The sequence below is a fragment of the Leptonychotes weddellii genome, chromosome 3 (assembly GCF_054177405.1).
Source record: "Leptonychotes weddellii isolate Sample4059 chromosome 3, ASM5417740v2, whole genome shotgun sequence".
NCBI classification, from domain to species: Eukaryota; Metazoa; Chordata; class Mammalia; order Carnivora; family Phocidae; genus Leptonychotes; species Leptonychotes weddellii.
Window position 1 is genome coordinate 35,000,077 of NC_138371.1, and position 24,971 is coordinate 35,025,047.

At 39.0% G+C, this 24,971-nt stretch overlaps 1 protein-coding gene and 1 non-coding gene across 9 annotated transcripts in view; one reads left to right on the plus strand and one right to left on the minus strand.

The window, feature by feature from the left end:
* Nucleotides 1-13,149: 13,149 nt before the first annotated feature.
* CCDC150 (coiled-coil domain containing 150) overlaps nt 13,150-24,971 on the minus strand; it is a 74,451-nt gene continuing 62,629 nt past the window's right edge. For all 8 annotated transcript variants that reach the window (XM_081813934.1, XM_081813936.1, XM_081813932.1 and 5 more), the window contains 6 exons: nt 17,490-17,684; nt 16,994-17,062; nt 16,742-16,903; nt 15,976-16,062; nt 13,790-13,909; nt 13,150-13,504 (listed from right to left, as the gene is read on the minus strand). In XM_081813934.1, coding sequence (XP_081670060.1) covers nt 13,388-13,504; nt 13,790-13,909; nt 15,976-16,062; nt 16,742-16,903; nt 16,994-17,062; nt 17,490-17,684 — 750 coding nt within the window. In that variant the 3' untranslated portion in view covers nt 13,150-13,387. The remainder of the gene's footprint in view (nt 13,505-13,789; nt 13,910-15,975; nt 16,063-16,741; nt 16,904-16,993; nt 17,063-17,489; nt 17,685-24,971) is intronic.
* On the plus strand, nt 19,722-19,792 carry LOC115944081 (small nucleolar RNA SNORD56). Its single transcript, XR_004078661.1, has one exon. It is a non-coding gene; the product is annotated as a small nucleolar RNA SNORD56 (small nucleolar RNA).

Below are 24,971 nucleotides of genomic sequence, written 5' to 3' on the forward strand. Positions count from 1 at the left end.
TTTTTTTTTTTTTAAGATTTTATTTATTTATTTGAGACAGAGAGAATGAGAGACAGAGAGCATGAGAGGGAGGAGGGTCAGAGGGAGAAGCAGACTCCCTGCCGAGCAGGGAGCCCGATGCGGGACTCGATCCTGGGACTCCAGGATCATGACCTGAGCCGAAGGCAGTCGCTTAACCAACTGAGCCACCCAGGCGCCCAACACTCATTTCTTTTTGATTTCAGTCATCTGACAGGTGTGATAGCCCACGGCGGTTTTGATTTGCATTTCCCTGATGATTAGTGGGATGTTGAGCATTTTTTCATTTACCTGTTGGCCACCTACCTGTCTTCTTTGGAAAAATGTCTATGAAGAGCTTCTGCCCATTTTTAATGGGATTTTTTTGTTTTTTACTGTTGAGTTCTCAGTTCTTTTTATATTTTGCATATTAACCCCTTCTCAGATATATGATTTGCAAATTCTGTAGGTCACCTTTTCATTCTGTTGGTTTCTTTTGCTGTACAGAAGCTTTTTTTCTTTTTCTTTTTTTTCTTTTTGAGAGCGTGTGCAAGCAGCGGGGAGGGGAGGGGCAGAGGGAGAGGAGAGATAGAATCTTAAACAGACTCTCTGCTGAGCACGGAGCCTGACACAGGGCTCAATCCCAGAACCCTGAGATCATGACCAGAGCTGAAATCAAGAATCTGACGCTTAACCGACTGAGCCACCGAGGTGCCCCTGTACAGAAGCTTTTAGTTTGATGTAGTCCCACTTGTTTATTTGTGCTTTTGTTGCCTTTGCTTTTGGTGTCAGATTAAAAAAAATCATCACCAAGAGACTGATGTCAAGGAGCTTACCCCCTATGTTTTCTTCTAGAAGTTTTATGGTTTCAGGTCTTACATTCCCATCTTTAAATCCTATTAAGTCAATTTTTGTGTGTTTGTAAAGTCCAGTTTCATTCTTTTGCATGTGGCAGTTTAATTTTCCCCGCACTAGTTATTGAAGAGACTGTGTTTTCCCCATTGTACATTCTTGTCACCTCTGTTGTAAAATAATTAACTTTATAGGTGCATGGGTTTATTTCTGGATTTTGTATTCTGTTCCATTGATCTATATGTCTGTTTTTATGGCAACACCATACTGTTTTAATTACTCTAGCTTTGTAATCTAGTTTGCAATCGGGAGCATGATGCCTGTTTGTCGCTTGTTTTTTCACTTTATTTTATGGTGTCTTTGTTCTTCTTTCTCAAGATTGTTTTGGCTATTTGAGGTCTTTTGTGGTTCCATGCAAATTTTAGGATTGTATGTCTATTTCTGTGAAAAATGACATTGGAATATTTTGAGAGGGATTGCACTGGGCCCATAGATTGCTTTGTGTAGTATACATTTTAACAGTATTAATTCTTCTAATCCATGAACATGGAATATCTTTCCATTTATTTGTGCCCCTTCCATTTCTTTCAACTGCATCTTAGGGTTTTTAGTATACAGGTCTTTCACCTCCTTGGTTAAGTTTATTCCTAAGTATTTTATTCTTTTTAATGCACTTGTAAATGGGATCATTTTCTTAATTTCTCTTCTTGATATTTATAAATTAATTTTTTTATCCAACTTTACTGAATTTGTTCATTAGTTCTAACAGATTTCTAGTGGAATCTTTAGAGTTTCTATATATAATAACGTGTCATCTGCAAATAGTGAGTTTTACCCCTTCCTTTTCAATTTGGATGCCTTTTATTCCTTGCCTAGTTGCTCTGGCTAGAACTTCTAATAATATGTTGATTAAAAGTGGCAAGAATAAATATCCTTGTCTTGTTCCTGATCTTAAATTAAGGAAAAGCTTTCAGCTTTTCACTGTTGAGTATGTTAGTTGTGGGCTTGTCATATGTGGCCTTTATTATGTTGAGATGCATTCCCTCTATATCCTTTTTGTTGAGAGTTTTTAAAATCATAATTGAAAGTTGAATTTTCTCAAATTTTTTTTCCTGCATGTATTGAGATGATTATAAGATTTTTATCCTTAATTTCTTAATGTGGTGTATCACACTGACTTATTTGCAGATATTGAACCATCCTGGCATCCCTGGAATGAATCCCACTTGATCATGGCGTGTGATCTTTTTAATGTATTGTTGAATTCAGTTTGCTAATATTTTGTTGAGGATTTTTGCATCTTTGTTCAGCAGGAATACTGGCTTGTAATTTTCTGGTGGCATCCTTGTCTGGTTTTGGTATCAGAGTAATGCTGGCCCTGCAAAATGAGTTTGGAAGAGTTCCTTCCTCTTCTGTTTTTTTGGAAGAGTTTAAGAAGGATTAGTATTTTTTGAATGTTTGGTAGAATTCACCAGTGATGCCATCTGATCCTGGACTTTTGTTTGTTGAAAGGTATTCAGTTGCTGATTCAATCTCCTTACTAGCATTGGTCTACTCAGATTTTTGTTTCTTTATGATTTAGGCTTGGTAGGTTATATGTTGGAATTTATTCATTTCTTCTAGGTTGTCTAATTTGTTGGCATATAATTGTTCATAGCAGTTTCTTAGGATCCTGTGTATTTGTGGTATCAGCTCCTCTTTCATTTCTGAAATTATTTTTTTAAGTCTTTATCTTTTCAAAGAACCAGCTCTTTCATTGATCTTTTACATTGGTCCTTTTAAAATCTGTTTCATTTATTTTTGCTCTGATCTTTGTTATATTTTCTTCCTTCTATGAACTTTGGGTTTGGTTTGTTCTCCTTTTTCTCGCTCTTTTTAAAAATTAATTAATTACTTAATTAAAATATTTTTTATTATGTTCAATTAACCAACATGTAGTACATCATTAGTTTTTGATGTAGTGTTCAACAGTTCATTAGTTGTGTATAACACCCAGGGCTCATCACCACACATGCCCTCCTTAATACCCATCACCTGGTTACCCCATCCCCCAACCCCCTCCCTTCTGTAACCCTCAGTTTGGTTCCCAGAATCCAGAGTCTCTCATGGTTTGTCTCCCTCACTGATTTCTTCCCATTCAGTTTTCCCTCCCTCCCCTATGGTCCTCTGTGCTATTCCTTATGTTCCACATATAAGTGAAACTATATGATAATTGTCTTTCTCTGCTTGACTTATTTCACTTAGCATAATCCCCTCCAGTTCTATCCATGTCAATGCAAATGAGCTAGAAAAAGCTCTTTGAGTTATAATGTTCTTTTGAGATTTTGTTTCATGAGGTGAGCATTTGTTGTGAACTTCCTTTTTAGAACTGCTTTTGCTGCATCCCATAAATTTTGGTGTGTTATATTTTCATTTTCATTTTTCTCGAGGTATTTTATTTCTATTGATTTCTATGTTGACTCATTGGTTATTCTATAGCATGTTGACTAACCTCCACATATTTGTGAATTTTCCAGTTTCCTTCTTGTAATGACTTCTAGTGTCATACTATTTGGTGGAAAAGCTGCTTGATATGGTATTAATGCTCTTAAATAAATTAAGACCTGTTTTGTGGTCTATTCTGGAGAAAGTTGCATGTGCGCTTTAGAAAAATGTGTATTCTGTTGTTTTTGGATGGAATATTCTGTAAATATCAAGTTCATTTCATCTAATGTGTCATTTGAGGCCAGTATTTACTGACTGATTTTCTGATATCCATTATTGATGTAAGTGGGATATTAAAGTCCCCTACTATTATTGTATTGTTGTCCATTACTTTTGGTCTCATTATTTTTTAAAAAGATTTTATTTATTTGACAGAGAGAGCACAAGCAGGGGAAGTGGCAGAAGAAGCGGGAAGCAGGCTCCCAGTGCTGAGCAGCAAGCCTGACACTGGGCTCAATCCCAGGACCCTGGGATTATGACCTGAGCCAAAGGCAGATGCTTAACCAACTGAGCCACCCAGATGCCCCTGGCTCTTAATATTTGCTTTATATATTTAGTGCTCCTATATGAGGTACATAAATATTTCCATATCTTTTTTGTGGGGGGAGCTTGACCCCTTATTTTATAATGTTTTTGTCTCTTATTACAGTCTTTGTTTTAAAGTCTATTTTGTCCAATACAAGTATAGTTACCCCAACTTTCTTTTGGCTTCCACGTACATGGACTTTTTCTATCCCCTCACTTTGTGTGTTCTTACAGCTGACGTATCTTGTAGGCAGCATATAGATGGGTCTTGTTTGTTTGTTTAATTCAGCTGCTCTTTTTTTTACTGGAGAATTTAGTCCATTTACATTTAAAGTAATTATTGATAGGTACGTTTTTATTTCCATTTTTGTTTTTGGCTGTTGTGTAGTTCCTCCCTGTTCCTTTTTCTTCTCTTGCTTTCTTCCTTTGTGGTTTGATGACTTTCTTTAGTGGTATACTTAGATTCCTTTTTCTCATTATCTACCTGATGTTTTTGTTTTGTGGTTACTATGAGGCTTACATATATACTTATGACAGCCTATTTTAAGTTGATAACTTAAGTTTGAACTCATTCTAAATCTCTACATTTTTATCCACCCCCCACTGCATTTTATGGTTTTGATATATTTTATATGTTTTTATCCTTTGTATCACTCAACTAATTATTGTAAGTTTAGTTTATTTTTACTACTTTCTTTTAATTTTCATATTAGCTTTATAAGTGATTACTACCTTTACTCTGTGTGTGTGTGTGTGTGTGTAGATAGATAGATATAGTAACTTTTTTTAAGTAGGCTCCATGATTAGTGTAGAGCCCAATGTGTGACTTGAACTCATGACCCTGAGACCTGAGCTGAGGTCAAGAGGTGGAGCTTAACCGACTGAGCCACCCAAGCACCCCCACCTTTAACTTTACCAGTGTGAATACACTTTCATATGTTTTCTTGTTACTAATTAGCACCTTTTTTTCAACTTAAAGTGGTCTGACATTTCTTATAAGGCTAATTTAGTGGTGAATTCCTTTAGTTTTGCTTGTCTGTGAAACTTTTTCTTTCCTTCAATTCTGATTAACTTTGCCAGGTAGAGTATTCTTGGTTAGAAATTTTTTTCGTTTTTAGCACTTTGAATATATTGTGGCACTCCCTTCTGGCCTGCAAAATTTCTTCTAAAAACTCCGATAGTTTTGTGGGGATTCCCTTGTAACAAGTTGTTTTTCTCTTGCTTTTAAGATTCTCTCCTTTAACTTTTGACATTTTAATTGTAATGTGTCCCAAGGTGGGTCTCTTTGGGTTCATCTTATTTGGAACTCTCTGGTCTTCTGGATCTGAATGTCTGTTTTCTTCCTCAGGTTAGGAAGTTTTCAGCCATTATTTCTCCAAATAAGCTTCCTGCCATTTTCTCTTTCTCTCTTCTCCTTCTGGAACTTCTATAATGTGAGTGTTAGTGTGTTTGATGTCCCTAAGTCCCTTAAAGCTATCTTTACTTTTTTTCTTTTTTTTTTTTTTTTGTTGCTCTGATGGGGTGAGTTGTACTGCCCTGTCTTAGAGTTCACTAATCCTTTTTTTTCTGCCCATGTAGTCTGCTATTGAACACTTTTACTGTATATGTTAGTACAGTTATTGTATTCTTTTGCCCTGTGACTTCTCTTTGGTATTTTCTTACATTTTCTCTTTTTTAAGTTTTCACTGTTCATTCTTCTCCCAGTTTTGGTGAGTATCTTTATGATCACTGCTTTGAACTCTTAATCAGGTTACTTATCACTGTATTAACTTTTTATTGCTGCTACCACACACTTGGGGGTTTAAAATAATACAAACTTCAATGCAAACCTGGGCTTTCTGGCTGGCTCAGTTGGTGGAGCGTGCAACTCTTTTTTTTTTTAGATTTATTTATTTATTTATTTATTTATTTATTTTTTAGAGAGCAAACGAGAGAGAAACAGCATGAGAGGGGAGAGGGTCAGAGGGAGAAGCAGGGTCCCCGCTGAGCTGGGAGCCCGATGTGGGACTCGATCCCAGGACGCTGGGATCATGACCTGAGCCGAAGGCAGACGCTTAACCATCTGAGCCACCCAGGCGCCCGGAGCGTGCAACTCTTAATCTTGGGTTTGTGAGTTAAAGCCCCATGTTGGGTATAGAGCTTACTTTAAAAAATAAAAAATAAGAAAATTAAAAAAATACAAACTTATTATCTCACAGTTTCTGTGGGTCAGGAATCTAGAGTGGGCCTAAAATCTCAGGGTTTCCCAGGCTGAAATCAAGGGGTTGGCAGAACTGTGCTCCTTTCTGAAGGGCTGGGATAAGAATCTACTTTGAAGCTTATTCTGGTTGTTAGCAGAATTCAGTTCCTGGCAGTTTTAGGACTGAGGTCTCCATTTCCTTGTTGGTTTTTAGACAGGGGTTGCTCTCAGCTTCTAGATGCACCTACATTCCTTGCTTTGCAGCCTTCTCCATCTTCAACCCAGCAGGGGAACACGAAATCTTCTTGTGCTTCAAATCTTGGACTTACCATTGGAGAAAATGGCTTTTAAAGGATTTCTGCAATTAGGTCCATCTATGGGATACTCTGTCCTTCAAGTCAACTGTGACATGTAATCTAATCATGAGCATGAAACCCATCATTTTCACCATCTAAGAGATGATGTAGGCATGTCTTCCAGAAGATGGGAAATCTTGGGCCCTATTGTAGAATTCTGCTGACCACATTGCTCCATTGTTGCCTTGCTTAGTGCATTGGTTTATAAACGTGATGCCAGTTTCTTTTGCCTTTGTAAATTATTTGACCTTTTTACCTGTAGACTTTGACAATATTTTGTCTTTGAAATCTAGTAGTTTTATTAGAGTATGTCATGAAGTTGATTTTTTTTTTTTTTCCAGTTTCCTGGTGAGTTCTTTCAATATGTAGATTCAGATATATTTTTTTCTATTTTCTATGTTCTTGGGCCGTAATTTTATTTTTATTTTTATTTTAGAGGTGGGGGAGGGGCAAAGGGAAAGGGAGAGAATCTTAAACAGGCTCCACACCCAGCACAGAGCCTGACATGGGGCTGGATCTCACAACCCTGAGGTCATGACCTGAGCTAAAATCAAGAGTTGGACACTTACCTGACTGAGCCACCCAGGCGCCCCTGGGCTATAGTTTTAAATATTACTTCTGATCTGTTTTTTCTTCAGGCACCCCGATAACACAAATATTATTCCTTCTTTGCCCATCTTCCATTCCATTACTTTTTCTCTGAACTTTATTTTTTTAGATTTTATTATTATTTTTAAGTATTCTTGACACCCAAAATGGGGCTCAAACTCACAACCGCAAGATCAAGAGTTACACACTCCACTGACTGAGCCAGTGAAGCACCCCTGACCTTTTTTACTTCTTAATGCCATTTTCATTTCCTTGTTTTCCTGCCTTTCTTCAGTGACTCTTACTTTGATCTGAATCAGTTCTCACTTGGGCATCTTGTAACTTATTCCTCATTTCTGAGATAGTTTTATCTTTTCCATTGTCCTAAGTGCAAACAAGTCTTTTTATTTTAACTCTGATTTTTGTCCATTTCTGTCCTTAGTTTTTAAAATTTGTTTCACAGTGGTTCACCTGTCCTGAAAAATTCATCTGAAATACAGTTTGTTTTGATTGTTCATTTTGGAGTTTCTTCTCCTTCATGAGGGTTTTTATTGGGGGCAATTTTCCTCCGTTGATATGGAAGGAATTTCATTCCTGACTTTCTGCAGGACTCTTAAGGACTTAACTTTCCTCTTGTTCATGTGTATGGTATTGGGTTGTTTTGCAATATTTCTAATTTATTGAGCCCTCATTTGGCCATATAGCAAAGTCCAGGTGCTTTTCAGGGTGTTTCTTGTGTTTTGGTTAGGGCGTTTTTGTGTTGTGGGGTTGAGAGTCCTTCAATTTTTTGTTTCTTTTTTTTTTTTTTTAACCGACCCTAAAACTTCATTTTCCTTTTCCCTTAACAGTCCAATTTCCAGTGGGGGCTTCTCCCTTTTGCCTTTCTCTCCTCCTCCAGCAGACATGCATTACAGAATGCCACTTTAAATCACACCTTTAAATCCTGTGTACCTGGAAGTTCCTTTGCTGTATGTAGTTCATACTCTGATCTGTCTGGACACTTTTTTCAGTGCTCCTATGTTCTGGGGGCATTTAGTCCTTGTGGCGGCAGTGCCAGATCCACCTTAGATCCCTTCACTAGCTTCCTTTTTCCACCTTGATCTGCCTTTGTCTGCTCTAAACCTTGTAGTGAGGCGGGGCCAAAGTGTGAGTGAGCACACACTGGGATTTGCTGATTTTTCTTTTACTTACTTTTAATGATTTGACATTGTCTGCAAGTTATACTAAGTGTGGTTTTATGTAGAATTCACTTTTCCTTTGTTTCCTATTGCTTGTGAAGGAAATAGGAGGAGGTAGGTAGCTAAGCAGCTGCCTCAAACTCTCTAGGTTATTAAAGAATCAGTTTTAAAAGCCCAGGAAGAACTTGACAGCCTCTGGCTGTCTCCTAGAAATGCTCTGGAGGAAACTGAGTGTCAATACGAAAGGAACCTAGCACCTACTCAGAGCTCTGGGGCTGTGTTAATGAAGTTCAGTAGTGACCACGTTGGTTTATTTTCTCTGCTTACAGTCTTTTGATGGTTGTGATAGACATCTGTGGTTTTGATCTGACTTACCTCCATTTCCCCTTCTAGGAACGTCACTGAGATTTCCTTTGGGGAACTATTCTCAGTTCCAGTTGGATACATCTCACCTCTAGACCTAGCCAATTAGTATATAATTTATCTTTGAAGTTACAGTGATTGATTGAGGGTGGACATGTCATCAGCCCATCCAATGAGACTCAATCCTGGATTTATTGGAGCTATATGAAATCTCTGCTGGGGTTGGTAAGCAGAAAATGTTCCAGTCTATTCTAGTCTTCTATATATTGTACATTGTTTCTGACCACTTATAAAATGGCTTGTATTAGCAAATGATTTAGAGTCCCTATTGCCCAAAGAAGTCCAAAGTGGAGAACATCAGATGATGTAGAACAGTGGAACCTAAAGTCATCTTGCTCACTGAAATGCGATTGATCAGAGATAAGAGCCCAGAGTAAATGTTCTTGAGGAGATGCCAAATACCATCCAATAGTCAAATTTCTTAGATATTTTGCTTTTTTTTTCTTTTCTAAAGATTTTATTTATTTATTTGACAGAGAGAGAGCACAAGTAGGCAGAGAGGCAGGCAGAGGGAGAGGGAGAAGCAGGGAGCCCGATGCAGGGCCCGATCCCAGGACCCCAGGATCATGACCCGAGCCAAAGGCAGATGCTTAATGACTGAGCCACCCAGGCGCCCCTCTTCTTTCAAATGGTATCCTGAGGTAGACCCAATAGCTGAAGGAAGAGCCTTATGTCCTTTTTGTTAATGGACTCAAATCTAAACTAGGGAATTTAATAAGAAAAAACATTGAAATGTGAAACTATTTTGGAAAACCAGTAATCTGTAGCTAGAAGTTTTTGGAAGAGTCTTAGAGTAAACAAGCTCTGGCTGTCTATATAAAACAACTGACCCTGAGATAAAAATGAGGCCAAAAGATCTGTTAAGAATTGGAATTCTGTCAATAAAGAGATTGGGAGAAATTCTAAGCAAAAATGTCATTGGGCTAATAGAAACTGAAGGACAACCCTCTGAAATCTAATGATGCCACTCTGGGGGAGATGAGCCCACAATTCCTTGTCTTTCCTCTAAACTCCCGAGTGGAATAGAACAGCACTTGATGCAAGTGTTAGCTACAACTAATCCTACTACTCTGGAACATCTGCTCCTTCAGGCCAAAATGTTAAAGCCTAAAAAGCAGGCGCCTGTGGCTCAGTCAGGTAAGCATCTGACTCTTAATTTCAGCTCAAGTCATGATCTCAGGGTTGGGAGATCGAGCCCCATGTAGGGCCCTGCACTGGGTGTGGAGCCTGGCTTAAGATTTTCTCTCCCCCTCTGCCCCTCCCCCCAACAAAAAAGTTGTCTAAAAAGAAAAGCAAAATGACTTAGTGTGTGAGAGAGTGGTTTCGTCTTAATATAAAGGTGACTTTACGACAAAAGATGGTAATAGGGGCGCCTGGGTGGCTCAGTTGCTTAAGTGTCTGCCTTCGGCTCGGGTCATGATCCCGGGGTCCTGGGATCAAGCCCTGCTCCGCAGGAAGCCTGCTTCTCTCTCTCCCGCTCCCCCTGCTTGTGCTCTCTCTCTGTCAAATAAATAAATCTTTAAGAAAAAAAAAAAAGATGGTAATAAAAGATGAATTTGAAAATGTGTAGTAATTATAGAAGTTTGAGAGGAAATGAACATTATATGCTTTGGTTTACTAAAACCACTCTAAAAAATGAGAACTTACAGCAATTTTGAGTCCTTTCCTAAGTCTCAACCCGTATCTGATACTTTGGGATCACTGGTCAGAATCCAGATGGATTCTTCCTAGATTTTCATAAATCTTTTTGTACTAACATGAAAAGGTGGGTAGGTGTTAAAACAGCATACTACCATTGCCTATCCCTTAATTCAGTAGCCACAGCTTAGTCTCCTTGCTTCAGAACTACAGTTGTCAAAAAAAATTAGTCAAGGGGCGCCTGGGTGGCTCAGTTGTTAAGCGTCTGCCTTCGGCTCAGGTCATGATCCCAGGGTCCTGGGATCGAGCCCCACGTCGGGCTCCCTGCTCTGCGGGAAGCCTGCTTCTCCCCCTCCCACTCCCCCTGCTTGTGTTCCCTCTCCCGCTGCGTCTGTCAAATAAATAAATCTTTAAAAAAAAAAAAAAATTAGTCAAAGCGTCTTCAGATCTTGTATCAGAATCCCCTTTAAGCCTGTTACCACATGTGGTAAGTCTCCACTGCTAAAGCAAACCACCCATTATTTTTCTACTAGTTAATAATTATGAATTATTTTCAATCTTCTATTACCATCCATTGTTGTAATATTCTTTGAACAAATAGCTACAGTAACTGTTTTAGTGTCTTTGTTACTCCTGACGTCTATGTTAGTTCTGGGTCAAATTATCCTGCTTCTTTGTATGTCTGATAATTTTGGATTGAATACCACAAATTGTGATTTTTTTTTTTTTTACCTTGATGGGTGCCATATATATATATATATATTTTTGGTGCCATATATTTTTGTATTCCTCTAAATATTCTTGAGCTCTGTTTTGGAATGCAGTCACTTGGAAATGGGTCATCTGGGGTCTTGCTTTTAAGATTCGTTAGGGAGGAGCAGAGCAGTGTTTCCTATAGGGCTAACTCGTCTCTACATCTGAGACCGATACTCTTTAGTATACTCCCCCCAGTGTCCTGGAAAGCATGAGGTTTCTGATTCTGGCTGGTGGGAACTGGTACTGTGTGCGGTGGGTGCTGTTAACTCGGGCCCTTTTGGATGATTCTTTCTCCAGCCTTGGGTTGTTCCCTCCCATGCATGTATTCAGCTGAATACTCAGAGGAACTTCGGGACCTCTCTGAAGTTCTCCCTCCGTGCAGCTCTGTCCTCTCTGGGACTTGGTCCTGGACTCCGGCAGTCATGTCTCCCTGGGCTCTGGTTCCTTAATTCGGGGAGTTCACGTTGATTTCCCCTCCTTGCAATGCAGCATGAACACTCTGAAGGCTGTAAGCTGGGGTAATAGTAGGGTTTACCTCATCTGTGTCCTCTCTCTCAGGGACCACTTTTGTTGCATGATGTCTGGTGTCTTAAAAACCACTGTTTGACATTTTGTTTTTTGGTTGTTTCTGATGAAAGTAGAGGCCCACAGTGGAAGCTAGTATACGATACAATAGACACTTGCAAAGGTACTATAGAAACACTTGAGCAAATTCATCATTCTAAACAGGCGGTTCTAACTATAAGCTTTACTAGAAATGATCACCGACCTAACTCTATAATTCACTTCTCTCAAGCTAATGTTTTAGTATACCCAACCTAAAAAATGATAAAAAGGTACGTTATACTGACTTTAATAGTGATACTCTTTGAAGACCATACACAAGTGAAGAAAAATGTCTTTGTTCTGGATGAAGATAAACATATTCTTGGCCAGTAACAGTCAATGTCATAACAACACTCAGAAATGGTAGGTTTACAATCCATTAAGGTTGATCATCTCTCCCATGCAGTAACTGGGATCTTTTTTCCTACAAAGAATTCAGGACTAAGGTCAACTCTTTTGTGGGGCTCTTGGTTAAACTATTTCAAGATTGACTCCCTGGTACCCTCAATTGACTTTATCTTAGATCTTATGAGGAGTCCAAAGGGATAGAGCCTGTGGGCGTTAGACAACTTGAGGCAGCTTTTACCAGTCTGCCAATCAGTGAGGCCTTACCTCTGAAAGCCCGACAACAGGAATGGACACACTCCAATAAACTTGCCCCTGAAAGCCAATTAACTGGCTCACCCCCATTAACTACACTTCTACAGAGGCCTCATAAGCCTCTGAAAGTCTTGAAATCCTTGACCTCCTTGCTTCCCCAACACCCTATAGAAGATCAGCAGTCTGCTCAGCTCAGGGAGGACTCTGCCTGACCAACACAGCTCTTCTTTACCAGTGAGCATTAAACTCAGCTTTGTCTTTTTATATAAGATAAAGAGTGGTGGGCTCTTCAACCTCTGAGAGTCTTATTTTTTATATTCTCTCCAGTTTCACAATTGCTCACTTGATTTAGGTCCTGATAGTATCAGTAGCTGCCATGGCTTGAGCATCAATTAAGCTAGTTATTATGGTAATCCAGACTTAATATATAATCTACCACTCAGTATCTGAAATTAAAAATCTGAATTTATTGCTTACTATAGTAAGGAAAAGCTACATTGGTCAGGCATAGTTTCCTGGAGCAGAGTAGACTGCTCTACAGAATAATTTGCTTTGTAAATGTCCAAGGAAGCTGTAAATACAATCTCTTATATAAGAATAGATATGGGGGTGCCTAGCTGGCTCAGTCGGTAGAGTGTGTGACTCTTGACCTCAGGGTGGTGAGTTCAAGCCCCACACTGGGGGTAGAACTTACTTAAAACAAACAATAAAATACAAAATAGAGATATCATCTTACTAGGTAATTTACCTAGCATAAAAGGTATACATTTGTATGACTGTGGAAGAGTTTTACCATTTTCCAGGTGATTCCAGTTCCAGGGATTATCTACTGGATGTTAGGATATTTTGTTTCAATGAAATGCCCTAGTCTATCATTTGGTTGCCATATCATCTAGTACCTTACTAAGTGCTTTTTGATAAAATGTACTTAGAAAAATAGCCAAATACCATGCAACAGCATCACCTATCATACAACAAATTAATATAAATTTATTGGGTGGAAAATGGGGAAAAGGACAAAAAAGATGGGGTGGTTCTGTACTGATATCACCAAGCTCATAAAACGATAAACTCAAGTCCAAAATCTTCAGCCCACATCAAAGACTTCATGTTCTGATGACTGTGGACAAGGCCAGCCCTGGTCACCAGGCTCAGGAAATCATGGCAGTGTAGCTCTAAAGGAAGAAGCGCCTCTGTCAAGGACATCACTTTCTCTCTAGTTCAGAATGACCCTTCTTGGGCACAAGTTTAAGATTCTGTTTATTCTCCCATCGATGTAGAGCAGACTGGCTGGATGCAACATTGTGCCAGTTACCTTGGTCCTGTTAGAGAGAAAACAGACCTAACACTGTTCAAAACTACCTGCAGAGCTGAGGACCTATTTTGTCTTTATGAATATAATCTATTCATCAAGGTGAGTGGTTCTAATCTAGACAGTTTGGGAGATGGGCAACTTTTAAGGAAGAAACTGTTTGTTTTCCTTGCAGTTTAAAGAAATCTAAAGATTAGTGGGGAGAGGAGCTGGATGAAGAAAGAACTTCTGCAATGAGAAAATGAGAAGGAACAAATCCAAAATTGCTGAAGACAGCCATGTCTAAATACCCTACCTCTTCCAGCCACCTATCTTCTCGGGGAAGCCTCTGCAACCGGTTTTTGGTCAGCTCAAGTTGGAGGCCATCAAACCTGCACTTAAACCAGCGATGAGCTTCTTCCAGGTTAGCTGTTATCTGGACATATAAGTGTTATCAGTAAAAATCACAACAAAGAAAGTTATAAGTGTTTTGTGTATGAGTTGCAGAGACTTTTTGACCCAGATGTTAAAAGACCCAAATTCTGAGTGCAAGGTCCTTGCAACATATTTGCATAACACAACTCCTACAGATGGGTGTGATTTCTGAATGCAGAGCTGAATGCATGCAAGCCTGCTGCTTTCATGCATTTATTAATATTTCCTGGATGTGAATGGAAGTGAGAGGACCCAGGAGGAAAATAAGAATGAAAAGGACAAGATGGCACTGCTAACAAATATGGTAGTTCAAACCATAGTTTGAATTTTTGAGTTCTGTTCTCTAAGACTAAATAGTTCTCCAAAGTCCCTACACTAGATCTTTCTTTTGGGCTTTACGAAAGTAATTGAATTAGTAAAAGACTGGATTAGCTTAGTGTAAATTGCATTCTCTTTATTTCCTTTATCCTCAAAATATTGTATACTTTAGCTCCTAAGCACAAACTTCTAAATTACCTTTGTTAGACTTAAACAGTCCTTCTAGTAGTCTGCCTTTGAAGATGACCTGGAATCATTTGACAAATATTTACAGAGTGCCTATATGTGCCTGGCACTTTTGTATGTATTTGGGATACTTCAGTATTTTAAGGTAAAGCTGACATGCTTTTAGGTTATATAAAGGTTGCTTCAAAACAGCTCCAAAACATATCCTCTAGAATAAAAAGTAAAATGACTGTTTTCCCCATGCGATTATTTGTTTCATGGACAGCATTTTCGTTTTTTGATTCTGAAGTCAGGTATTTCTCTTGCCTGGGAAAAGGCAAGTTCCATGAAAGCAGGGGCGTCCTCGGGCTTGGTTCATCCAGCGTCCCATCACCCAGCCCAGCGCCCACCATAGGGTAGGCCCACAGTCAGTATGTGCGACTAAGTATTTGTCCCAGGTTAGCCAGGTCCTTGTGTGGGTACAAAATAGTGAGGTAAGAAAATAAAGCTCCCCTTGGCATTTAACCTTTAGAAAGCTACAAAGCTCATGCACTTTCCAGGGCTGTCTGTATATCCTAATGCCAGTGATACTCTCACACCCCCTCCCCCAAACCCAACCCCACCTTTCTCAGGCATTCTTTACCAGGGGTGGAGGGAAAGATGCTTGAAATGGCCCTGTGCATCATGTCTCCTCTTGTACGGTGAATGAGAAGGGAGGTACTACTTATTGAGACGTACTCTGGGTCATCTAACAGCATAACGGCTTAGTAAGTCTTACTCTCCCGACTTTTTGGGATGTAGTAACTGATGAGTTAATGTAAATGTAACATCCTCAAGGGCACAGAAAGTGTCACAGCTGGTGTTCAAACTCATGCGTGTCAGAGTCCATATTCCTTTTAATATACCATTCTGATAGTCCTATTGTCCTGTCATTTAATGGCTATAAAAAGGACAAATCATGACCAACCAATGACATCATCACTATGATAGCTTAAGAATCTCTTTTCTTATCTGGAAAATGACGAGTGGTTGTGTCAGACAATGATTTCAAAGATCCTTTCCAGCTCTAAAAAATGTATGATTTTAAATACCTTCAAAAAGGCCAATTTAAGATTAGAGAAAGCAAATTCCCAAATTAAAAGGGCCTATGAGGTGTGCCTGGCTGCCTCAGTCAGAAGAGCAAGCAGCTCTTAATCTCAGGGTTGTGAGTTTGAGCCCCATGTTGGGTGGAGAGATTACTTCAGAAAAATAAAACTTAAAAAAAAAAAAGAGGGCCTACTTTACATTTCTAGTTATTGACTGAACAAAGAGCTTCCATTTTTATTAGTGATGTCAAGCAGTAATGCATTAAAATTTACACACATGCTGGTCTTCCTTCTTATATTTAGGGGTAGAGACTTGGACTTAGTTTAGTCAGTATTTCAACATTCTTTTATTAGGACACAGAATCTCAATCTAAAAATTATTCTTCATAGTAGATATTAGGCTTAGTTAAGTTATTGGTTCTTGCCTGTTACACTCCTGACAACTATGTTAATGAAGGATTTTACCTTGAATGTCTAAGTCTTTATGTCCATGGCTTACCTGTTCTGATTCCACACTGGCTTCTTTGAGTTTATGCTCTGTTGCCTCTTTACATTTCTTTAGGTGTCTGATAGTTTCTTCCAATTCCTGAAAATGTGATACAAAGATTTTTACAAATTCCCAATATACCATATGGAACAGGAAGCTTCCATATTGTAATAAATGGGCAACCAAATTATGAAAGTATGATGGGGTTATACTTTCCAACTTCATGTGCTACCAAAATATAAGATAAAAACTGTTACTCTCATAGTATACATAATGCATATGATCACAGATTTTGATTTTATGTATTCTCCTGAGGAGGAAGAGATTGACATCTCTTTCCAGAACTGAAGGAATACTTTTTCACAGGAGACACCGTCTGCTAGAAGGCAAGAGCTTGATGATCCCTTGAAGTCCCTGTATTCAGTGACAGAATGTTGTGCTTTTCAGAAGGCTGGGTAGAGCTGCAAGTCCTATCACAGCAGCAGGGATAGCTGAGCTTCAGGGAAGGACCAAAGGCTATAAAGTTCCTGAAAGACTAGGAAATTCAGTTCCAAAGTCTTAGGAACCAGTATTTTGCATATGTGAGCTTCAGTTGTTAAGAATGAGTACTTTATAAATCGAAAATTGAGGACATGTGCCATATTCTCAGCTATAGGCTTCTTCCTCTTGCAGGCTTATGTTTCTTCTTTAGAATCTAGAAAATCTAGGTGCTCTGATGCTGGGTTTCAGTACATGTCACTTGCTGCTCATCTCAGAGGAGTCTGAGGAAGCCTCTCACCTGGCACCGGCTCTCCAGTTCCTGCCTTATTTTCCGCTCTGCCTCGAGTCGCAGCTCTTGCTGTTTATTCCGTGCTGACGTCTCATATTGGCTCTTGGCCAACAGCTGCATCTCCTTCTGTAGGTTAGTCATTTCGGATACGAACTTCTGGATACTCAGTGACTGGTGGGGCACAAAGAGGGAAGCAGGTGGTGAACCTGAGTCTGAGATTTTATGTGAATGGTAAACATGCAGTTTGTGAAAATCACCTACCTGTTCATAATTTTTTTTCTGATATTGATCCTTAATTAGCTCCATTTGCCTCAATTCTGTTTCTATTTGCTGAAAGTAAATGTGGAAATAACATAGAAAGATGATCAGTGGAAAAACTGGCTTGCTCTTTTTGCCTATAGGATGACAGAAAGAATCCCATATGAGACCCACAGTTAGCAGCTCCTCCTGGGTCCTCCTTCCTGTCTGGCCCACTACCCTAAAAGAGCAAAGTTGTATGCAACCACTGGGGAAGAGGCAGTTGGGGGGACCAGAAGGTGACATGGCAGCTAATGAGAAACCACACATTTACACAGCAGTATCTCTGCTGGAAAAAGAGATAGTAACCCCCCCAGGCTCCCCGGCAATCTGCCCACACCCCAGGTGTAGCTCTAATTCCCAGAGAACTCTGGAACCATCTTCACCGGACCCCGCCACCTGCCTGGATCCTCATCAGATACTAAAGAAGTGAGGGGAGACTTAGCATTTCTCATACAACCTTCATCCTCTCTACATTCTGAGTATTATTCGCCTTGGTCGACAAGTGGAGCTTAATTTGGGCCTTTTGATTCTTTATTTTCTCCTTGCTACTGTTCAGGATCTTCTCTAGCTCTGTCAGTTTCTGCCGCAGCTCTCGGTTGGTCCGGGTTACCTCCACTGATCGGAAGTTGGCTTCATCAAGGGCTTTCTTCAGCTGTGGAACACAAAGGGAAAATTTGATCATTTTAAGCTTCCAGTTTGGAAAAGAAGCTTATGATTAGGCCTGTCCCCATATTTAGTTCTCTTTGGACCTTTCTTTTAAAGAGGAGGGTAAGTGAGGCAATAATAATGATGTCTCATTAAGAATTGTGGAGCAAAATTCTAAGTGGTTTTCATCCTTTTTTTTTGTTTTAATTTTTAACACTAAACACAATCTTTCCTAGAACAGATAAACAATATATATTCATCATTTGCTTTTAAAGAGCATGACTTTGGAGTCCAACCTAAGTTCAACTCTCAGCTATAGCACTTATTAGCCAAGTATGCAAATGACCTATCTCCTAGGATTCCTAGTTAAGTAAGATAAAGTAGAGAAAGAAGGGAGAGCCTGGCACATATGCTCAGCTTTAAGCTTTTCTCTTCCTTTCTGTTGCTTGTGACTTCATGTCTGGAGAACTGAAAATTAGAAGGCTAATTTATATAAATACTTGCCCGTTACTACCATTGTATAGATTTTTATAGTACTGCTTTCAGTTTTTAAAGATTTTAATAAACTTGTCTGGCAGAAAAATGGCATAGAGATTACTCTTAAAAACAAGACGATAGCCCCAAATGGAATCCTGTATGCTAAGCCCCACGTCACCAAACTGAGACTGAATTAGTTCTGGCTTTCCCAGAAATGAACTCTTAAACGAGTCCTTCAGGAATTGCCTGATCAACACGAGTTGGGTAATCTGCCTGACCCTGCCATCCCCTACAGGAAAGAAACTCTGCAATAAGCAACTCAAGTCATTGGCTCGTATGACTTGTTCCTGCTCCCTTCTGCCTCTAAAAGCCTTCATTTTGTACAGCTCCTTGGAGCTCTCTGCTAGATTGCATAATGCCCAATTTGAATCAATTTTTGTTCAAATAAACTCTTAAAAGATAAACTGAGGCATATTAAATATTTAACAGTTCTGGTGTCAGAAGAGAAAAAGGAAGGAGAGCAATGATCCCTGGGAACAACAAGCAACCAGGTGTAGGCACCCACTGAGCTCCCTGCTTCCTTGAAGCCTCTGGAGGTCACAGTAAGTCCCTATTGGATCCTCGCTCTGCAGCTTTGTGTTAGCAGCTGTCAGACTTTGAGCCTTTGTTTTTCTGAACTAGGTCCAGAAACTGACTGGAGTTAGATTGGTTCTGACCCTAAAATCGAATTGGGTCCAGAGTTGGAGTGGGTCCAGTGTGAGGCCTCAGGTGAATAAAACTTTAAGGCTGAACAGACAGATAATTTGGAAGTACAGTGGCTACCATGGAGAACTTTTAACCTAAATAAGCTTATCCATGTATGACGTACTCTAGAGAAGCAAAGCCAAGCACTTATAATGGGTAGAAGGAAAATTATTATTTTTCATCCTCTCTTGTTTCTGGTGACTAGAATGAGACCCGCTGGAATTCCCCACTTGCTCACAGCCTACAGACAGGATCTGGAAAACTAGCAGAAGCTAGCAATGGGTGACAAGTCTTACCAAAGTCAGCTCTCTCAAATGTCTGTGGTGTCTGGTTGAGAGAGGAAGGTAAAATTTCACATCCCTTCCAAATTCAGACTGACAGGGAAAAGATAGGTGTAAGAATTAGATCTTTGAATTGTGTCTTGTGAATCTGCTTTCGGGTACCCATTGGTAGTTGATCCTTTGTCTCCGAGGGACAACTACTGCCTTCTTGTTTATCTGGTTTTGTGTCCTGAGAACTTGGCTAGGCAACCATCAGGTTAGAGGCTCTAAAATTATGGTTGGCTAGGAATCTGACTGATGCCAGCCAGGACAATTCTTTTGGTTATCTTTGGGGGTGGCTCTGGATCTTGGGTGGGGATTATCTTTTGTGTCCTCTCTGGGGACCCCTCTTGCATCCATGGGGTTGTTCAGTAATGCTAGGAATATTTACTGTTTGTCATGGCTAAAACCTGGCAAGACATCTGAAAGGATTTCAAGTAGCTCTATGGTCAGAAGATGGCCATATTCAGAGCCTGACAGACTTAAAAGTTCCTTTCTTCCCCCTGCCATGATGGCAGTATTTTTTGTCAACAGCAGTTCACCTAGTGAGTGCTGATACTTTGGGTCTGAGTGAAGCTGAGGAAAAAAGAAAAGTCCTTCTCCCCTCAGCTAAAATGAAACTATGTACCTAGAGAGAAAGAGAAACATTCTCAAGTCTCTATGGGAGCATTTACTAAAATATTCCAAAGACACACAACTCTAAATCTGCAACATAGGAATCTTTTGGATACAAAGAAGCAAATCGAAGATAATGTAGTTGGCTGGGTGGGTCAGTCTGTATATTATTAAAGGTTGTAACCCAATTCTTTGATAAATTAAAAACTGTACTTGTCTTATAAATCAAGTGTACAAGAACATAAATTCAGGCCTAGACTAATTCAAATTTTTTACCAATCCCCAAAACTCCCCTAATTCATCTAAGGCTTGCAGATATTGTAAAAGATCTGGATTTAGGGAACAAAATCCTCCTTGGTGCAACTTATATTCTTTTTCTGTGACTTTTGAAATGTAAGTATTCTACTTGGTCTTTTCCAAGAATGAAGACAATTCTTCCAGGAGGGAAAAAAAAAAAAAAGGATATTTTGAAAAGTAGGCCCATGAAAAATCTTAAAATTCTCCTTCACAAATAGGAGTTAAAAGCTTGAGCCTGAACAGGTAACCTTAATTTTATTCCATTTGCCAAAAACAGAATTTGGATCCAACTGTTCTTTTATAAACTAGTGAGTTTTGCATTATTGTACCTGTCTCAAAACTAAAGTTGTAAAATGAAACTTGTAAGATCTGTTTGTGTCTGTATGTTTGTCTTTGTATGCATGTTAGAGACTTTTTTCTTACCTTTGAAATGAATTTATCAAGAGCTCTATTTAATTGGTTTAAAGACAAGTATTTATACATATCAAGTTCACAAGATCTAGGATAATCGTCAACAAATAAAACAACAAACTTAAGCTACCTTTTACTTAAAATATCCATGTCTTCAGAATTACCAGCATTAGCTGTAATACTTCTGTTTTACCACAATTACTAAAAGTCAGATAGGCTCATCTATCTCTGTTACAGAATTTGTCAGCAAGAAATTTGACATCATGGTAAGCTGTTTAATATCTCATGAAATTTTCATCAGTAATCTAAACATAATTGTTAAAGAGATGTAGGATAAAATTTTCCAATTTTGGGTAAAATTACCCAATTTTTTGTTAACTAGAAACCTTGAAATCACCCTAAAATAAATTAAATGGTGGATACTCATTGAATATCTAGATCATTTCCAAATAAAATGCCAAAACATTAATTACTAAACATAGGTTTATCCACTTTTGGCTTTCTTTTACAGAGAAACTAAAGATATTTGGGTTAGTAAACATTTTTTTTTGTGCTACATTAGAAAGTTTACTATGAGGAAGAATATTCTTCTAGAAAGTAAGAAATGTATTTATAAACTTGCCAACCCACAGAATTTTAGTGTAACACACTCCACAATTGCTTATTTCTTAGTTTTCACTAGGAATAAGGGTTCTAAGGGTTAAGGATTCTAGTCAATATGTGTAATTAAAATTACTTCAAAATAATAACTATGAGAAGTAGTAAGGGAAGTAAAATGACTGACTGCTCCAGAATGAGAAAGAGGAAAAGACACAGAACAAAGTTTGAATGGATAAAAGAAAGAGTTGGTTTGTGGAAAAGGAGTCTTGAGAAAGGAATTTTATGTGTGGTCAAGGTGGTTGTTTTTAAAGAATGAATTTGGTGCAAAATTAGAATTTGGTTTTCTCTTCATTAGAGGGACAGTTTTCTTGGACTATTGGTCTGTTCTTGATAAGAATCTCTGAAAGGTTTTTGTTTTTTTTTTAAATCTTTTGGGTAATCTCCCTGAAAAACAAAGATTTTTACATCCTAGCAAAATAACTTACTGTGCTTCACATTGTCTTTTATTACTTAACATTGAGAAGACTTGGGTTTTCTTAAGAGCTAAGTTTTGTTCACAACTATATAACTTTCTGTATTTGCCTTTAAAACTTCTATTGTCACTCTGTTTAAATAATATTTCATAATAATTTGTGATCATAGTCAAATGTTCAAATGTTTTGACAACTTCCCCAAATCAAATTCTAAATGGAGTCTTTTTTGATCTCAAAGTATTTGTGTCTCACCATGTAAAAGAGAAATGTTAAACTAATTAGGTTTATTTGGTATGCTAAATTACATGGGAAGCATTGTCAAATAAGTGATGATAAGCCTTATATTTGTACAATGTGTGTTATTAATATGTGTTCTAGCAATTGTAGGAAATTCCTAAAAATCTGGTATGTTCTTTTATCAGTCATAATTCCAATTATCTTAAAATGGTGTATATCACAGATATAAGCCAATATCCTTATCAATTCTATTAGAGTGAACTCTCGTCAGATCTTTAAACATGAGCATATTAAAGTCAGCTGTTGTTACACGTGGATCCTTTTGCAAAAGGGAGATTCCTGGAAAGGACCCTACTAAGTACTCTTGAGCACTGACACCCCTGCCAAATTAGAAGGTATCAAACCTTTGGTGCACATTTCACAACTGAAGAAGGCTCCATCTGACATCTGGTCCTATGTAAATATGAGGTGTGGAGGCCTCAAAATCAAACTGACTGAGAAGTAGCTGACATTGGGGTAGACTGTTTCCGCCTAAGATGTCAGATCAAGAATGTTTCTTTCCATTCTTCCTTCTCTCTCTGACCATCATTTTCCTAATTCTTATACCATGAAGGTCTTTAGGATTCTTTTGCCCACCTTTTGCCTTGTTCTGGCCTGCAAAAATGATGCCATTGCAAAGGGTGTAATCCAACCTTCAAACAACTGGTGGAAATGCCATGATGTTGGTGATCCTGTAGTTCTGCCCATCACACACTTCTCCCTGATTTCCAATGCTTCAGTTTCTCTGGACCAAACTCTCCCCCGTCTCCATTGTATCATACTCCCTAAACCCAAGGGTCAATTTCTCTGCTTCTGGTTAAAAACTCTAAGCCTGGGGAATCTTGCATCCAGGTTCTGTACAAACAAGGGACATAGGCAAAGGGAACTAGAATAAAATTGGTGTGGTCTACAGACTTAAATTTTACTGGCCTCCACTGTTGTCACCTTTCCAGTCCTGAGCCACAGACTGAAAACAGTACTTACCAGGAGGCATTCATGATTCAAAATTAGCTTCCTTTGGCAGATCCCTAGTGCCTTGGCTAGCAGTATGTGTAAATGGGGCTACAATCAGAAACCTCTCCTTAACTCTTTTTTTTTTTTTTTTTTTTAAAGATTCATTTATTCATTTGAGAGAGCGAGAATGAGAGAGAGTACATGAGAGAGGGGAGGGTCAGAGGGAGAAGCAGACTCCCCGCTGAGCAGGGAGCCCGATGCGGGACTCGATCCCGGGACTCCAGGATCATGACCTGAGCCGAAGGCAGTCGCTTAACCGACTGAGCCACCCAGGCGCCCAGAAACCTCTCCTTAACTCTTAAAGGTACTACAGAATCTGCTGATAAATAGCTGCCCAACAAAAACCCCTAGACTCTCTGCCTGAACTTGTTCTGGATAATAGGATATTATCGATTATCTTTTAGCTGAGTAAGGAGGTGTTTGTGCTGGGGACAACACCACATGCTGCACTTAGACTACACTTCTGGGGAAGCTGAGACTCAGCTACATAAGATTACTGAACAAGCTAGCTGGCTTAAGAAAGTGACTCCTTCAACAGAATCCTTCCCTTATTAGACTCTGATTGATTTGGGTCTTGGGGACCATGGCTCCAAAGGACACTCTAGACATTGGGAATTATCCTGCTTATAATAATCATAGCAGTCTCCCTAGTGTGCTGTATTCTCTCAAAACCTTGAAATGCATGTTCATTGTTGCTAACCACCAAGTAATCTGCCTGATAAAACCCCTGCCATCCCCTAAAGGAAAGTACTTTTCTATAACCAACCTGCTTTTTTGCCTAATATATCTTGTTCCTGGCTCCTGGCTGCCTCTGAAAGCCTTTCATCTTGTACCACTCCTTGAAGCTCCTTTTTAACGCTAGATTGGATACTGCCTGATTTGAACTGAGTTTTGCTCAAATAAACTCTTAAAATGTTTAATATGCCTCAGTTTATCTTTTAACATGACTTAAATCGTTTTACAGAGCTCCTTTCCTCCTCCAGTACCCTTACATCAGTGCCGCTTGGTTTTTAGGAAGAGGTGGCAGCACACAAGGGAGAAGAATGCAGTACTTGGGACGGCTGGTAGTGTTTGACATGCTGTTATTTGTACATCTTCTTTCTACACTGGCTCACTCCTTCAGATCCTAACTCCATTCCACAGTGCTGGCCTTTTTATTTATATTCTACCATTACCTCAATCACAGCTTTGTCAAAACTGGGTAAGCCCTAACAATGATCACTTACTTTGTACTTACTATGTTCGGGCACTGTGATAATTACATATATTTTCCAACTTAAAAAAAATAAAAACAAAAACAAAAACCCTGGAAAGTAGTTATGATGATTTCCATTTTATGACTGAGGAAATAGAGACTCTGAAATTATCTGCAGTTAATTAACACCCCGTTAATAAGAGGCAGAGCCGGGACTCTTGAGTGGTGCACCCTGAGCCCACCCTGCTGCTAACCACCAACATCAACTCTCACTCTTCCCTTGGTCTCCCCACAAGTTCACAATCTTCAGTGATCCTTGTTAAAAGGATTTAAATTTTATAAGTATTCTGACAACTATCTCTGATTAAAGGTGCCTTTAATTTCAGTGTACCTTTGTTTCCCTTTATAAAGTTTTAATGTTTAAATAGTGTTTTGTAATTTACAAATTTTCTAAATGGTCTCTGTAAATTGCAGTCGCTAAATACATCAAATTTGGCAAAATATAGACCTACAGACCAGCCACTCCAAGCAAGTCTTGGAGTTATTTTAATTCCTCCCTCCCCTTTGTTCATGATACAACATTCAGTGTCTGTTTGATGATTTTTCTATTAAAATACTTTTTTGATTTAATTGTTCTCTATTTTCAACTTAACTATGTTGGTTGGCCCTAATCTTCGAAAGCCCAAAATAACTGTCCTAGTTCTCTCTTTTTTTTTTTTAAAGATTTATTTATTTGACAGAGAGAGATAGCGAGAGAAGGAACACAAGCAGGGGGAGTGGGAGAGGGAGAAGCAGGCTTCCCGCAGCGCAGGGAGCCCGATGTGGGGCTCGATCCCAGGACCCTGGGACCATGACCTGAGCCGAAGGCAGAT